The sequence below is a fragment of the Embiotoca jacksoni genome, unplaced genomic scaffold, assembly GCF_022577435.1.
Source record: "Embiotoca jacksoni isolate LCO1_2020_lvr unplaced genomic scaffold, fEmbJac1.0.p SCAF_14, whole genome shotgun sequence".
NCBI lineage: Eukaryota > Metazoa > Chordata > Actinopteri > Embiotocidae > Embiotoca > Embiotoca jacksoni.
Window position 1 is genome coordinate 16,073,031 of NW_027185274.1, and position 16,604 is coordinate 16,089,634.

The following is a 16,604-nucleotide window of genomic DNA, read 5'->3' on the forward strand; positions in this document are numbered from 1 at the left end:
AAATGTGAATTAATTGTAATAAATTCTGTCAGTTTCAAATACAATTCAACACAAAAATACTTCATCAAGCCTGACTGCAGAGTACATTAAATGCATTCTACATTTCTAAATATAACATTATAGCCTCATCTTAGTTACCTTCAAAAAGAAAAACTAATAAAAACAAACATCTTTCACTTGGTTAAAAATCTCCAATGATAAGTTTAAGTCTGAAAATGGTATCCTGACTAACACATACCTCCCTCCCTCCCTCCCTCCCTCCCTCTCTGTATGTGAGGTGTTGATGTGAGGTTTTATAACAGGTGTAACGCCTTTTGCAAGGAGGTGAAAGTGATGACCGAAGCAGCAGACGACACAAAGTTATTCCTCTCTAGAGTCATGGTAAAAAAAAAACTGTGAATGCTAGCAAGTGATTAGCATTCATGAGGTTAGCAGTAGTTTGTGTACAGTATGTTTCCTGTAGATCAGTAGTACCTAATCTGCAGGTTTGGATCCCCCAGGGGGTCATGAGGGAAAACAGAATATATTACTTATTGAGTGAATGAGTGCAAAAAATACTGACATGATGGCACTACCCACCTTTGTCATGGCAGATATTTAGATTTGTCACTGTAGGTAATGCACAGGTGTTTTAATAATGGCTCAGTTCCATTAAGTGTCCAGAGTAATCCGTGGTAGTGACACATCATGCAAAAAAGCAGAACTTTCCTTTCGTGGAACGCGTCCATCATTAATACACCTGTGCTTCCTTACAACGACAAGTCAAAAAAGGTCTGTGATAGAAACCAAATGGCGGCCTAAGGTGGAGTCACCCATTGGTTTGTGAACTGCCGTTTTAATGCCTCAAGTTTAGCATTTTGGCCGTTGCCATATTGTTTTTTTGTATCCAGAAGTATATATTTGGACGAGCTTGGGAGGAGTGACCAGTGATTTGACTCGATCTGACTCCAAACCCAAGAACACTACATCCACCCACCTGTACCCAAAACCTGAATACATTCATAAAACAATGAAAATCCCAGTTTTTTTCCTCACTCTCTGAATGTGTTTGCATGAGTGCAGGCTTTCGCGCATGTGCATTTGCTAAGGGACATCGATCTATGCAATAGCATATATCACCAAAATCACACAGTGGTCAATGGCTACCAGACCGAAAGGCTGCTGTTTCATATTCCAAGACTTCAAAACCTAGTATATTGCTCGACATTGTTGTAACCTGTTAATTATGCTACAACTCTTAACTTCGGTATTTAAGATTTGTCATCCTTTTAATTGGGAAAAAAAAAAAAAAAAAAACAGGAGATCATTAATGTGTGAAGTGATTTTAGTGAGCCAACACAAAATAAGTCTGAAGTTATTGAATATTTTTTATAGGATCTTTGCACAGAGACCAGTGTTTTCAGTTCAGCTCCAAGGACGACTCGTACTGACATCTAAGTTGTAACTTGTTGTCTAACGTTCTGCGGGAGGAATGAAATGTTGTTTTGTGTTTGAACAAGGTTTAGTACAGGATTTTTTTTTTTGATTTGGGAAGCTCACATCTGCTAATATTTTCCTACTTTACCAAAGTTGTGTTTCCTTGACCTCCCATGAAATGAGTGTTTTTGCTATAACATTGCTGTGCGACACTCATGTGGAATTGCAGAGCTAATTTCACTTCGGCAAATGATAATCCTGAAAACGTGACCTCCATTGTTGCTTCACTGTTGACTTCCTGGTGCTTGTTGTTACAGACGAGCTCTCATTATCAGTTTAGTGTTTCAGCACAGTAAGCATAAAGTTTCTTATTTATATGCTTCACTCACAGGTGTTTAAATTAACGTATGAATATGAAGAGTCTGTAGCGTGAAATAATATTGTTTCTGAAGAGATAAGGCAGATCCCTCTTCTCTGCTCTCCTCCTTTTGTTAAGAAAAGTCAGCAGTGTCAGGTGTAAACGTAACAGTGTATTCTGGAAGCTGACTGGTGGTCAGTGTATTTGACTGGCACCACTCAGCTGTAGGTTTGAACATCATCACTTCACATTCACAGTCGTCCTGTATTCAGCTGATGCATTACGTTTGTAAAAACATTACAGGAGGTGTCATCTTTGCTCAAACACCGTGCTCATAAGTTGTTTTTCCAACTCGCACACATCTATTTGAATTGCATATGTGACTGAATTAGAATCCCGACTGCAAATATCCTGCCGTGAGAATGTGAGGTAGAAAAATCTGTTAAAAAACACTTCAGTTGATATAATGCGCAACTTGGGCAAGAAATTCACAGGCAGAGATTTTTTTTTTTTTTGCCACATCCTTCCTGCGGCAGCTCCAACTGTATAGCTTTTCCCCGAGATTTTGTGTTTAACTTCCTCGTATTTTTAAGTTGCTTCAACAGCCAGTCTGTTCTAAAGGTTGGTTTGCTGCTACAGTATTAAAATACACCTGCTTTTTACCAAAAAATGTTGACAACATGATGTCACCTATGATCTGCAAAACAATTAAAACAGCAAACAAATATGCACACAGCCTCCTGGTCCCTTTGCGACTTTTAACTGTTAGTATTTAATTGGGTTTAATTGCTTGTGAAATAAACAATGATGGAGATGAGGAATTGCACACCTGTGGCTCATCAGTCCCTCCTACCTACCTCAACCTTTCTTAATTAAGTTTGATGTAACTTAGTTCTCAACTGTGAGATCAGCATTTTGCTTGTGTCAGCAACGACTTGTTTAAGATTATGTAAAGTTTGATGTGAGCTCAGTGTTAAAAACATGCAGCTTTAGCAACAGATCAAATCCAGACAATACAATCAAGCATTGTTTTTCATCATAATCCCTCTTGCCAACAAAATAAATGCTTAGATAAATTATCTGTGAGTCCTTTCAGGTGACTGGGGCAATGTCAAAGCTCCTGAACGTCATGATAAACCTCCTTCTTAAAGTATGCATACAAGTAAACAAGCAACTCAATAATAATAATAAAACCAATAATAGGGTGCTGGATCCCATTCCAGCACCCTATTATCCAAGCTGATGAATGGATTAGCAGTTATACCATGGAACATGTACTCAGTCAGTAGAAGAAAGTAATACTTCTTTATTTTTCACTTTCAATCAATTAATGTATATGATATTATAAAACAGCACAGTATGAAAGCTATAACCTTCGTTGAAAAATGTATATGAAAGTAATTAACATTGTTAGATTTATCAGAATTTTATGTTTTCTGAGAAACTGGTGCAGAGTTTTATCCAGCTCAGATACAATATTTAATAAAAACAGGAAAAGAAACCAACCTACCCACATTGATACAAAATCCCATTTACGTGTGTTTAAATCTACATTTTGCTTCAGTATTACAGGAGCATTGATTGTCAGCACAACAGCAGAAATATTAGTTATTCAATTAGCAATAAAAGCTGGCAATTTGAGGTACATTAAGGGTTAGCATTATCTAAATGAAAGGAATTGGCATTACACATAAACATAAATATGTGCATGATGCAGGTCAACGTAGGTCTTATATTGTTCACCAAAGGGCTCCACAAGAGGAATTGGTGGGACATGATAAAGAGTCATATGATCAAATTCATGCCAGGAACACTATCTAGCCATCATGTGTTTCTTAGTGTTTCTGTCAGGCCTCAAAAGAATAATGAAACATTTTGGGGCAAAAATACAGAACAGTAAACCATAGCTGGAGGCCAGAATTGCAAAGATTTCTACAACGACCACATACTTCCCAGGAGAGCTAACATAAGCAGGCACAAAGGCCACCCAAACAGCACAGAAAATCAGCATGCTGAAGGTGATCAGTTTGGCCTCGTTGAAGTTATCAGGGAGTTTCCGTGCAAGAAAAGCCAAGAGGAGGCAGGTGCAGGCCAGCAGGCCAATGTAACCCAAAAGCAGACAGAAGCCCACCACAGATTCCATGGCACACTCCACCGTGACCTTTGACCCTTGGAAACCCAGGTCACGTCGAGGCGTGGGGGGGCTGAGGGACAGCCATACTGCACAGATGATAACCTGGATGAAAGGAAAACACATTTCAAAGTTATAAAGCTGCTAATAAAATGTGAAGAAATACTTTATAATACAGCTTACGATGTCCAGTATCATTTTCTTGTATGAACCAGGTACTAAAATACATTTAAAATGAAATAGTTAAATGTTGTTAAGTATTTGTTCCTGACAATTTTGTTTTCCTCCAATATACCTACAAATACAAGCAGCAACCAGTAAGTGATTATTATACCTGATGCATGCAATGAAATTACTGTAACACATAATATGTAATATTACCAAATGTTACCATTATTTAACCAATAAAAAAATATACATACCTGTATACAGGTGAAGAAACAGACACTTCCTCTTTGTTGGCCCGGACCAAACCACTTCATCAAGGCTTCAGCACCGGGCCGAGCTGAGCGGAAAATAGCCAGAACCACTATGGTTTTTACCAGGAGGCAGGAAATACAAAGTACAAAGATGATCCCAAAAGCAGCCTGCTGGAACCGACAAGACCAGACTGATGGACGACCGATGAACACCAAGGAGCACAAGAAGCAGAGCTTCAGTGACACGAGAAGCAGGAAGCTCAGTTCAGAGTTGTTGGCTCGTACCTTGAGGTGGCAAAACAACAAAAGAAAGGAATATGACAGAAAAACAGCATACCATAAACTCTGTGATATTATGCCGGGTTCTCACCATTGGTGTTTGACGGTAGTGAAGAAAAACCACAAACACAGCTGTTGTGACAACAGCACCAGACACAGCTGCTGTGGTCAGAGTGATGCCCAAGGTCTCATTGAAGGATAGAAAGTCCAGCTGTCGAGGGATGCAGGCAGTTCTTTCAACATTGGACCAGAACTCAGATGGACACGGCTCACAGTGAAGGGAACCTAGACAGAGTGGATAGAGAGGAAACAGGGCTGAGAACAGGACCAGAACTCAGATGGGCAACGTTCATATTTCCTCACCAGTTTTATTGTTGATCTCCCCTTCAGCACACAGGATGCAGTCAAAACAGCAGACAGGTTCTCCTTTCCTGTTGGCCTTTCGGGTACCTGGGGGGCAGATCTCACTGCACACTGAAACAGGCACCTAAACAAAAAGCCATATGACTTCAACATATGAATTGACATTATTTTCTGTCACAATGTTCTTAAAAGCTTTGAAATAGTTGTTTGATCTGACTACCTGATTTGACCCTGTGCTCCACTGAATAGCTGATTCGTTAAGGTGGAGGTCAAAACCATCAACGTGACCAATCAAGACAAGTTTCAGTGTCCCCTCGGGGGTTTTCTGCCAGTTCACAAGGTCGTACTTTGCAGGAATGTCGGCTCCATCAAAATAAAACATCTCCCCTTGTGGTGTGGTGATGTTCACTTTGTTCAGGTACTGTGAGAGCTGAAAGCGGCAAATGTTGAAGAAACTGTTAACAAAAAAAATCAGTATCCAAAGTATAAATGTTTTTAAAAAACACATTGACTTCGTGAAAACTTGAACAACAATCGCTCTTGTTGGTGACACCATGACAGTTTTGTTGCACCTCTGTGGGTTGGATGTGTTTTGGAGAGGAGCAGGTGGAGCTGTTGTTTCCTGGAGGGCCTTCTGTGTTGGGGCAGGAGAGAAGGCTGTGAAGGGCGTGGGCTGCTGCATAAACTGCAAGGTACACGTTATACGATACCCTGAGCTGGGAGGTGTCCGTAAAGGGACGCTGCGCTCCCTCCATGGACTCTGTGCCACTACAGGGAGGGAGAGAAACTTTGTGAAGGAACCCCTTTACAGGCACTGAGGTAGAAACATTTGACGGATCGTCAGACAGTGTCCTGAGGGGTGAAGAGCGATATGCAAAGAGTGAACTGTCCCCATAACTGCATCCAAACTCTTTCTCCCAGAATTCTCTCAAGAATTCATCATAAGGATGAGAAATGGGGTTCAAACTTCTGAGATAGTTGCCAAATCCAGGTATTGTTGAACTTCGAATGGCCACACCAACAACACCAGTTGCCACATTGGAGATGGTGAGATCGTGGAGAAGATCATCACTGGTGCTCCAAGCCTCACTGGCCAGAAACTGTTTGTCAGTCACCTACAGTGAGAGGACACTGAAATAAAGAAGACTTACAAGAAAAACACCTGCCATCATGTTTCTACACCATTTGCTCACATTTCTCTCAGCCAGTTCCTGAAATAGTCTTTTCACATCTGTATACCAGCAAAAGATGAGAATCACTCTTGCAGTCGAAGCCTGAATTGTGAGTGCTGCACGTTTGGCATCACTCACGATAGTTTCTCTGCCGACAGTCTCTATGAATTCCAAACATACTCCTTTACCCTCAATCTCTTCCTGAAATACCTGAAATATGGAGGCCAAAACAACAAATATGTTCATGTTATTTCTTCGTAAAAGAGAGACATGACAGACTTTAACAGACATTTAACCGTACAGTAACAAGATATATACCTGCATCGCAAATTGACCATAATCATTGTTTTCAACCACAGCTCCAATCCAAGTCCAGTGGAGACGTATGGCCAGTTGTGCGATGGCTCGAGCTTGATAAACATCACTGGGGATTGTTCTGAAGAAGTTGGGAAACTTGGACCTATCACTAAGACAGGGGCAGCTTGAAAAATAACTGATCTGAGGGCAAAAAACAAATATTATTTTTACAGTTTTTGAAGCAATAATAAAATGTTTATTTTCTTTAAAAACTTAAACCAATGGATCAGCCTCCTAACGTAGTATTAAAAGTCTCATCAGAGATTTATATTTCTTCAGGTAAAGAAACTCACAACGGGTACAGAAAGAGGCCCCAGGATTCTGGACAGCATTATGCTTGTTGCAGATGCAGCACCACCGATGAGCAAAGGAACAGGCTGACCACCTGATGATTAGACAAATAATTATATACAAACATTCTTTTTCATGCTGCAGTGAAAATCAGTTGTTTTCTCTCTGATGTAACAAATGTTAATTGCTCATAACTGATATCAAGTCAAACCTGCTGTGTCTCCAGGTTGTCGGTAAGTTGCAGAATGAAGCGTAGAGGCTTGTAGGTTGCAGCTGTGTGCGTCTCCTCCGACCAGGGATAGAGGTCCTTGCAGAGCCCAGGGGTATCGAGCACAGCTATTAAGTATACGGTAACCTAGCTTCACTCCCGGCAGCAGGGTGCTGTTACGATTGATTTCCTCCACCGCAAACACCATAGCATACATGAACTTTAATGACTCTAGATCTAAACTGAGACCACAGGAGGAGAAACACATAGTGTATTGAATAACCTGTGAAAGGTTATGTGAATAAAAGTCATAATATGATAAGATATCATATAATATCATTAAAAAAAGCATTTGAACAAAAATGCACAGTGCGATTAGGTTTTACCCGGTACAAGGTTCATAATGTGGCATCTTGGTGAAGTCTTGTTCTCCAACTGAAGGTATATAATAAAGACTAAAAAATCCGCCGATAATCACATCTCCATCCTGGAAGAGGCTCTTGTTTCCCGGTGCAGCCCACTGGGTGCACACTGTTGCCTGAACCATCTCCAGTCCTATCCGTCTGCCGACTCCACTGAGAAGCAGCACGGAGAGCCACTGAGAGAGGAGCCGGGGAAACCAAGACATGGATGCAGCTCTGCTGGACAGATAACACATACAGGAACATCAAAATGTGAATTAATTGTAATAAATTCTGTCAGTTTCAAATACAATTCAACACAAAAATACTTCATCAAGCCTGACTGCAGAGTACATTAAATGCATTCTACATTTCTAAATATAACATTATAGCCTCATCTTAGTTACCTTCAAAAAGAAAAACTAATAAAAACAAACATCTTTCACTTGGTTAAAAATCTCCAATGATAAGTTTAAGTCTGAAAATGGTATCCTGACTAACACATACCTCCCTCCCTCCCTCCCTCCCTCCCTCTCTGTATGTGAGGTGTTGATGTGAGGTTTTATAACAGGTGTAACGCCTTTTGCAAGGAGGTGAAAGTGATGACCGAAGCAGCAGACGACACAAAGTTATTCCTCTCTAGAGTCATGGTAAAAAAAAAACTGTGAATGCTAGCAAGTGATTAGCATTCATGAGGTTAGCAGTAGTTTGTGTACAGTATGTTTCCTGTAGATCAGTAGTACCTAATCTGCAGGTTTGGATCCCCCAGGGGGTCATGAGGGAAAACAGAATATATTACTTATTGAGTGAATGAGTGCAAAAAATACTGACATGATGGCACTACCCACCTTTGTCATGGCAGATATTTAGATTTGTCACTGTAGGTAATGCACAGGTGTTTTAATAATGGCTCAGTTCCATTAAGTGTCCAGAGTAATCCGTGGTAGTGACACATCATGCAAAAAAGCAGAACTTTCCTTTCGTGGAACGCGTCCATCATTAATACACCTGTGCTTCCTTACAACGACAAGTCAAAAAAGGTCTGTGATAGAAACCAAATGGCGGCCTAAGGTGGAGTCACCCATTGGTTTGTGAACTGCCGTTTTAATGCCTCAAGTTTAGCATTTTGGCCGTTGCCATATTGTTTTTTTGTATCCAGAAGTATATATTTGGACGAGCTTGGGAGGAGTGACCAGTGATTTGACTCGATCTGACTCCAAACCCAAGAACACTACATCCACCCACCTGTACCCAAAACCTGAATACATTCATAAAACAATGAAAATCCCAGTTTTTTTCCTCACTCTCTGAATGTGTTTGCATGAGTGCAGGCTTTCGCGCATGTGCATTTGCTAAGGGACATCGATCTATGCAATAGCATATATCACCAAAATCACACAGTGGTCAATGGCTACCAGACCGAAAGGCTGCTGTTTCATATTCCAAGACTTCAAAACCTAGTATATTGCTCGACATTGTTGTAACCTGTTAATTATGCTACAACTCTTAACTTCGGTATTTAAGATTTGTCATCCTTTTAATTGGGAAAAAAAAAAAAAAAAAAACAGGAGATCATTAATGTGTGAAGTGATTTTAGTGAGCCAACACAAAATAAGTCTGAAGTTATTGAATATTTTTTATAGGATCTTTGCACAGAGACCAGTGTTTTCAGTTCAGCTCCAAGGACGACTCGTACTGACATCTAAGTTGTAACTTGTTGTCTAACGTTCTGCGGGAGGAATGAAATGTTGTTTTGTGTTTGAACAAGGTTTAGTACAGGATTTTTTTTTTTGATTTGGGAAGCTCACATCTGCTAATATTTTCCTACTTTACCAAAGTTGTGTTTCCTTGACCTCCCATGAAATGAGTGTTTTTGCTATAACATTGCTGTGCGACACTCATGTGGAATTGCAGAGCTAATTTCACTTCGGCAAATGATAATCCTGAAAACGTGACCTCCATTGTTGCTTCACTGTTGACTTCCTGGTGCTTGTTGTTACAGACGAGCTCTCATTATCAGTTTAGTGTTTCAGCACAGTAAGCATAAAGTTTCTTATTTATATGCTTCACTCACAGGTGTTTAAATTAACGTATGAATATGAAGAGTCTGTAGCGTGAAATAATATTGTTTCTGAAGAGATAAGGCAGATCCCTCTTCTCTGCTCTCCTCCTTTTGTTAAGAAAAGTCAGCAGTGTCAGGTGTAAACGTAACAGTGTATTCTGGAAGCTGACTGGTGGTCAGTGTATTTGACTGGCACCACTCAGCTGTAGGTTTGAACATCATCACTTCACATTCACAGTCGTCCTGTATTCAGCTGATGCATTACGTTTGTAAAAACATTACAGGAGGTGTCATCTTTGCTCAAACACCGTGCTCATAAGTTGTTTTTCCAACTCGCACACATCTATTTGAATTGCATATGTGACTGAATTAGAATCCCGACTGCAAATATCCTGCCGTGAGAATGTGAGGTAGAAAAATCTGTTAAAAAACACTTCAGTTGATATAATGCGCAACTTGGGCAAGAAATTCACAGGCAGAGATTTTTTTTTTTTTTGCCACATCCTTCCTGCGGCAGCTCCAACTGTATAGCTTTTCCCCGAGATTTTGTGTTTAACTTCCTCGTATTTTTAAGTTGCTTCAACAGCCAGTCTGTTCTAAAGGTTGGTTTGCTGCTACAGTATTAAAATACACCTGCTTTTTACCAAAAAATGTTGACAACATGATGTCACCTATGATCTGCAAAACAATTAAAACAGCAAACAAATATGCACACAGCCTCCTGGTCCCTTTGCGACTTTTAACTGTTAGTATTTAATTGGGTTTAATTGCTTGTGAAATAAACAATGATGGAGATGAGGAATTGCACACCTGTGGCTCATCAGTCCCTCCTACCTACCTCAACCTTTCTTAATTAAGTTTGATGTAACTTAGTTCTCAACTGTGAGATCAGCATTTTGCTTGTGTCAGCAACGACTTGTTTAAGATTATGTAAAGTTTGATGTGAGCTCAGTGTTAAAAACATGCAGCTTTAGCAACAGATCAAATCCAGACAATACAATCAAGCATTGTTTTTCATCATAATCCCTCTTGCCAACAAAATAAATGCTTAGATAAATTATCTGTGAGTCCTTTCAGGTGACTGGGGCAATGTCAAAGCTCCTGAACGTCATGATAAACCTCCTTCTTAAAGTATGCATACAAGTAAACAAGCAACTCAATAATAATAATAAAACCAATAATAGGGTGCTGGATCCCATTCCAGCACCCTATTATCCAAGCTGATGAATGGATTAGCAGTTATACCATGGAACATGTACTCAGTCAGTAGAAGAAAGTAATACTTCTTTATTTTTCACTTTCAATCAATTAATGTATATGATATTATAAAACAGCACAGTATGAAAGCTATAACCTTCGTTGAAAAATGTATATGAAAGTAATTAACATTGTTAGATTTATCAGAATTTTATGTTTTCTGAGAAACTGGTGCAGAGTTTTATCCAGCTCAGATACAATATTTAATAAAAACAGGAAAAGAAACCAACCTACCCACATTGATACAAAATCCCATTTACGTGTGTTTAAATCTACATTTTGCTTCAGTATTACAGGAGCATTGATTGTCAGCACAACAGCAGAAATATTAGTTATTCAATTAGCAATAAAAGCTGGCAATTTGAGGTACATTAAGGGTTAGCATTATCTAAATGAAAGGAATTGGCATTACACATAAACATAAATATGTGCATGATGCAGGTCAACGTAGGTCTTATATTGTTCACCAAAGGGCTCCACAAGAGGAATTGGTGGGACATGATAAAGAGTCATATGATCAAATTCATGCCAGGAACACTATCTAGCCATCATGTGTTTCTTAGTGTTTCTGTCAGGCCTCAAAAGAATAATGAAACATTTTGGGGCAAAAATACAGAACAGTAAACCATAGCTGGAGGCCAGAATTGCAAAGATTTCTACAACGACCACATACTTCCCAGGAGAGCTAACATAAGCAGGCACAAAGGCCACCCAAACAGCACAGAAAATCAGCATGCTGAAGGTGATCAGTTTGGCCTCGTTGAAGTTATCAGGGAGTTTCCGTGCAAGAAAAGCCAAGAGGAGGCAGGTGCAGGCCAGCAGGCCAATGTAACCCAAAAGCAGACAGAAGCCCACCACAGATTCCATGGCACACTCCACCGTGACCTTTGACCCTTGGAAACCCAGGTCACGTCGAGGCGTGGGGGGGCTGAGGGACAGCCATACTGCACAGATGATAACCTGGATGAAAGGAAAACACATTTCAAAGTTATAAAGCTGCTAATAAAATGTGAAGAAATACTTTATAATACAGCTTACGATGTCCAGTATCATTTTCTTGTATGAACCAGGTACTAAAATACATTTAAAATGAAATAGTTAAATGTTGTTAAGTATTTGTTCCTGACAATTTTGTTTTCCTCCAATATACCTACAAATACAAGCAGCAACCAGTAAGTGATTATTATACCTGATGCATGCAATGAAATTACTGTAACACATAATATGTAATATTACCAAATGTTACCATTATTTAACCAATAAAAAAATATACATACCTGTATACAGGTGAAGAAACAGACACTTCCTCTTTGTTGGCCCGGACCAAACCACTTCATCAAGGCTTCAGCACCGGGCCGAGCTGAGCGGAAAATAGCCAGAACCACTATGGTTTTTACCAGGAGGCAGGAAATACAAAGTACAAAGATGATCCCAAAAGCAGCCTGCTGGAACCGACAAGACCAGACTGATGGACGACCGATGAACACCAAGGAGCACAAGAAGCAGAGCTTCAGTGACACGAGAAGCAGGAAGCTCAGTTCAGAGTTGTTGGCTCGTACCTTGAGGTGGCAAAACAACAAAAGAAAGGAATATGACAGAAAAACAGCATACCATAAACTCTGTGATATTATGCCGGGTTCTCACCATTGGTGTTTGACGGTAGTGAAGAAAAACCACAAACACAGCTGTTGTGACAACAGCACCAGACACAGCTGCTGTGGTCAGAGTGATGCCCAAGGTCTCATTGAAGGATAGAAAGTCCAGCTGTCGAGGGATGCAGGCAGTTCTTTCAACATTGGACCAGAACTCAGATGGACACGGCTCACAGTGAAGGGAACCTAGACAGAGTGGATAGAGAGGAAACAGGGCTGAGAACAGGACCAGAACTCAGATGGGCAACGTTCATATTTCCTCACCAGTTTTATTGTTGATCTCCCCTTCAGCACACAGGATGCAGTCAAAACAGCAGACAGGTTCTCCTTTCCTGTTGGCCTTTCGGGTACCTGGGGGGCAGATCTCACTGCACACTGAAACAGGCACCTAAACAAAAAGCCATATGACTTCAACATATGAATTGACATTATTTTCTGTCACAATGTTCTTAAAAGCTTTGAAATAGTTGTTTGATCTGACTACCTGATTTGACCCTGTGCTCCACTGAATAGCTGATTCGTTAAGGTGGAGGTCAAAACCATCAACGTGACCAATCAAGACAAGTTTCAGTGTCCCCTCGGGGGTTTTCTGCCAGTTCACAAGGTCGTACTTTGCAGGAATGTCGGCTCCATCAAAATAAAACATCTCCCCTTGTGGTGTGGTGATGTTCACTTTGTTCAGGTACTGTGAGAGCTGAAAGCGGCAAATGTTGAAGAAACTGTTAACAAAAAAAATCAGTATCCAAAGTATAAATGTTTTTAAAAAACACATTGACTTCGTGAAAACTTGAACAACAATCGCTCTTGTTGGTGACACCATGACAGTTTTGTTGCACCTCTGTGGGTTGGATGTGTTTTGGAGAGGAGCAGGTGGAGCTGTTGTTTCCTGGAGGGCCTTCTGTGTTGGGGCAGGAGAGAAGGCTGTGAAGGGCGTGGGCTGCTGCATAAACTGCAAGGTACACGTTATACGATACCCTGAGCTGGGAGGTGTCCGTAAAGGGACGCTGCGCTCCCTCCATGGACTCTGTGCCACTACAGGGAGGGAGAGAAACTTTGTGAAGGAACCCCTTTACAGGCACTGAGGTAGAAACATTTGACGGATCGTCAGACAGTGTCCTGAGGGGTGAAGAGCGATATGCAAAGAGTGAACTGTCCCCATAACTGCATCCAAACTCTTTCTCCCAGAATTCTCTCAAGAATTCATCATAAGGATGAGAAATGGGGTTCAAACTTCTGAGATAGTTGCCAAATCCAGGTATTGTTGAACTTCGAATGGCCACACCAACAACACCAGTTGCCACATTGGAGATGGTGAGATCGTGGAGAAGATCATCACTGGTGCTCCAAGCCTCACTGGCCAGAAACTGTTTGTCAGTCACCTACAGTGAGAGGACACTGAAATAAAGAAGACTTACAAGAAAAACACCTGCCATCATGTTTCTACACCATTTGCTCACATTTCTCTCAGCCAGTTCCTGAAATAGTCTTTTCACATCTGTATACCAGCAAAAGATGACAATCACTCTTGCAGTCGAAGCCTGAATTGTGAGTGCTGCACGTTTGGCATCATTCACAATAGTTTCTCTGCCGACAGTCTCTATGAATTCCAAACATACTCCTTTACCCTCAATCTCTTCCTGAAATACCTGAAATATGGAGGCCAAAACAACAAATATGTTCATGTTATTTCTTCGTAAAAGAGAGACATGACAGACTTTAACAGACATTTAACCGTACAGTAACAAGATATATACCTGCATCGCAAATTGACCATAATCATTGTTTACAACCATAGCTCCAATCCAAGTCCAGTGGAGACGTATGGCCAGTTGTGCGATGGCTCGAGCTTGATAAACATCACTGGGGACTGTTCTGAAGAAGTTGGGAAACTTGGACCTATCACTAAGACAGGGGCAGCTTGCCAAGTAGCTGATCTGAGGGCAAAACACAAATGCAATTTTGACAAAGTTTTTGCAGCAATAATACCATTTTTTCTTTTCTTTAAAAGGTTAAACAAGCCTCTTAATATACTATGAGAAAGTCTCATCAGAGTTTTATATTTCTTCAACTCACAACGGGTACAGAAAGAGGCCCCAGGATTCTGGACAGCATTATGCCCGTTGTAGATGCAGCACCACCAATGAGCAAAGGAACAGGCTGACCACCTGATGATTAGACAAATAAGAAAAAAAAATTCATGCTACAGTGAAAATCAGTTGTTTTCTCTCTGATGTAACAAATGTTAATTGCTCATATCTGATATCAAGTCAAACCTGCTGTGTCTCCAGGTTGTTGGTAAGTTGCAGAATGAAGCATAGAGGCTGGTAGGTTGCAGCTGTGTGCGTCTCCTCCGACCAGGGATAGAGGTCCTTGCAGAGCCCAGGGGTATCGTCCACAGCTGTCAAGTATACGGTAACCTAGCTTCACTCCCGGCAGCAGGGTGCTGTTACGATTGATTTCCTCCACCGCAAACACCATAGCATACATGAACTTTAAAGACTCTAGATCTAAACTGAGACCACGGGAGGAGAAACACATAGTGTATTGAATAACCTGTGAAAGGTTATGTGAGTAAAAGTCATAATATGATAAGATATCATATAATATCATAAAAAAAAAGCATTTTAACAAAAATGCACAGTGCGATTAGGTTTTACCCGGTACAAGGTTCATAATGTGGCATCTTGGTGAAGTCTTGTTCTCCAACTGAAGGTATATAATAAAGATTAAAAAATCCGCCGATAATCACATCTCCATCCTGGAAGAGGCTCTTGTTTCCCGGTGCAGCCCACTGGGTGCACACTGTTGCCTGAACCATCTCCAGTCCTATCCGTCTGCCGACTCCACTGAGAAGCAGCAGGGAGAGCCACTGAGAGAGGAGCCGGGGAAACCAAGACATGGATGCAGCTCTGCTGGACAGTTAACACATACAGGAACATCAAAATATGCATTAATTGCAATAAATTCTGTCAGTTTCAAATACAATTCAACGCAAAAATACTTCATCAAGCCTGACTGCAGAGTACATTAAATGCATTCTACATTTCTAAATATAACATTATAGCCTCATCTTAGTTACCTTCAAAAAGAAAAACTAATAAAAACAAACATCTTTCACTTGGTTAAAAATCTTCAATGATAAGTTTAAGTCTGAAAATGGTATCCTGACTAACACATACCTCCCTCCCTCCCTCTCTGTATGTGAGGTGTTGATGTGAGGTTTTATAACAGGTGTAACGCCTTTTGCAAGGAGGTGAAAGTGATGACCGAAGCAGCAGACGACACAAAGTTATTCCTCTCTAGAGTCATGGTAAAAAAAAAAACTGTGAAGGCTAGCAAGTGATTAGCATTCATGAGGTTAGCAGTAGTTTGTGTACAGTATGTTTCCTGTAGATCAGTAGTACCTAATCTGCAGGTTTGGATCCCCCAGGGGGTCATGAGGGAAAACAGAATATATTACTTATTGAGTGAATGAGTGCAAAAAATACTGACATGATGGCACTACCCACCTTTGTCATGGCAGATATTTAGATTTGTCACTGTAGGTAATGCACAGGTGTTTTAATAATGGCTCAGTTCCATTAAGTGTCCAGAGTAATCCGTGGTAGTGACACATCATGCAAAAAAGCAGAACTTTCCTTTCGTGGAACGCGTCCATCATTAATACACCTGTGCTTCCTTACAACGACAAGTCAAAAAAGGTCTGTGATAGAAACCAAATGGCGGCCTAAGGTGGAGTCACCCATTGGTTTGTGAACTGCCGTTTTAATGCCTCAAGTTTAGCATTTTGGCCGTTGCCATATTGTTTTTTTGTATCCAGAAGTATATATTTGGACGAGCTTGGGAGGAGTGACCAGTGATTTGACTCAATCTGACTTTAAACCCAAGAACACTACATCCACCCACCTGTACCCAAAACCTGAATACATTCATAAAACAATGAAAATCCCAGCTTTTTTCCTCACTCTCTGAATGTGTTTGCATGTGTGCAGGCTTTCGCGCATGTGCATTTGCTAAGGGACATCGATCTATGCAATAGCATATACCACCAAAATCACACAGTGGTCAATGGCTACCAGACCGAAAGGCTGCTGTTTCATATTCCAAGACTTCAAAACCTAGTATATTGCTAGACATTGTTGTAACTTGTTGATTATACTACAACTCTTAACTCAGGTATTTAAGATTTGTCATCCTTTTAATTGGGAAAAAAACAACAGGAGATCATTAATGTGTGA

At 40.5% G+C, this 16,604-nt stretch overlaps 2 protein-coding genes across 2 annotated transcripts; both read right to left on the bottom strand.

Moving 5' to 3' along the window:
* Nucleotides 1-3,217: 3,217 nt before the first annotated feature.
* LOC138197444 (extracellular calcium-sensing receptor-like) lies at nucleotides 3,218-7,407 on the bottom strand. Its single transcript, XM_069148283.1, has 12 exons — nucleotides 7,381-7,407; nucleotides 7,058-7,236; nucleotides 6,789-6,880; nucleotides 6,457-6,636; nucleotides 6,160-6,348; nucleotides 5,865-6,081; nucleotides 5,539-5,780; nucleotides 5,187-5,396; nucleotides 4,967-5,090; nucleotides 4,695-4,888; nucleotides 4,328-4,609; nucleotides 3,218-4,010 (listed from the first exon to the last, which is right to left on the bottom strand). Exons 1-12 carry the CDS (start codon nucleotides 7,404-7,406, stop codon nucleotides 3,588-3,590), a joined length of 2,358 nt encoding a protein of 785 aa, XP_069004384.1. The 5' UTR covers nucleotide 7,407; the 3' UTR covers nucleotides 3,218-3,587.
* Nucleotides 7,408-10,881: 3,474 nt separating this feature from the next.
* LOC138197443 (extracellular calcium-sensing receptor-like) lies at nucleotides 10,882-15,184 on the bottom strand. The gene is made up of 11 exons (XM_069148281.1): nucleotides 15,024-15,184; nucleotides 14,640-14,878; nucleotides 14,440-14,531; nucleotides 14,121-14,300; nucleotides 13,824-14,012; nucleotides 13,203-13,745; nucleotides 12,851-13,060; nucleotides 12,631-12,754; nucleotides 12,359-12,552; nucleotides 11,992-12,273; nucleotides 10,882-11,674 (listed from the first exon to the last, which is right to left on the bottom strand). Exons 1-11 carry the CDS (start codon nucleotides 15,182-15,184, stop codon nucleotides 11,252-11,254), a joined length of 2,637 nt encoding a protein of 878 aa, XP_069004382.1. The 3' UTR covers nucleotides 10,882-11,251.
* Nucleotides 15,185-16,604: the final 1,420 nt, after the last annotated feature.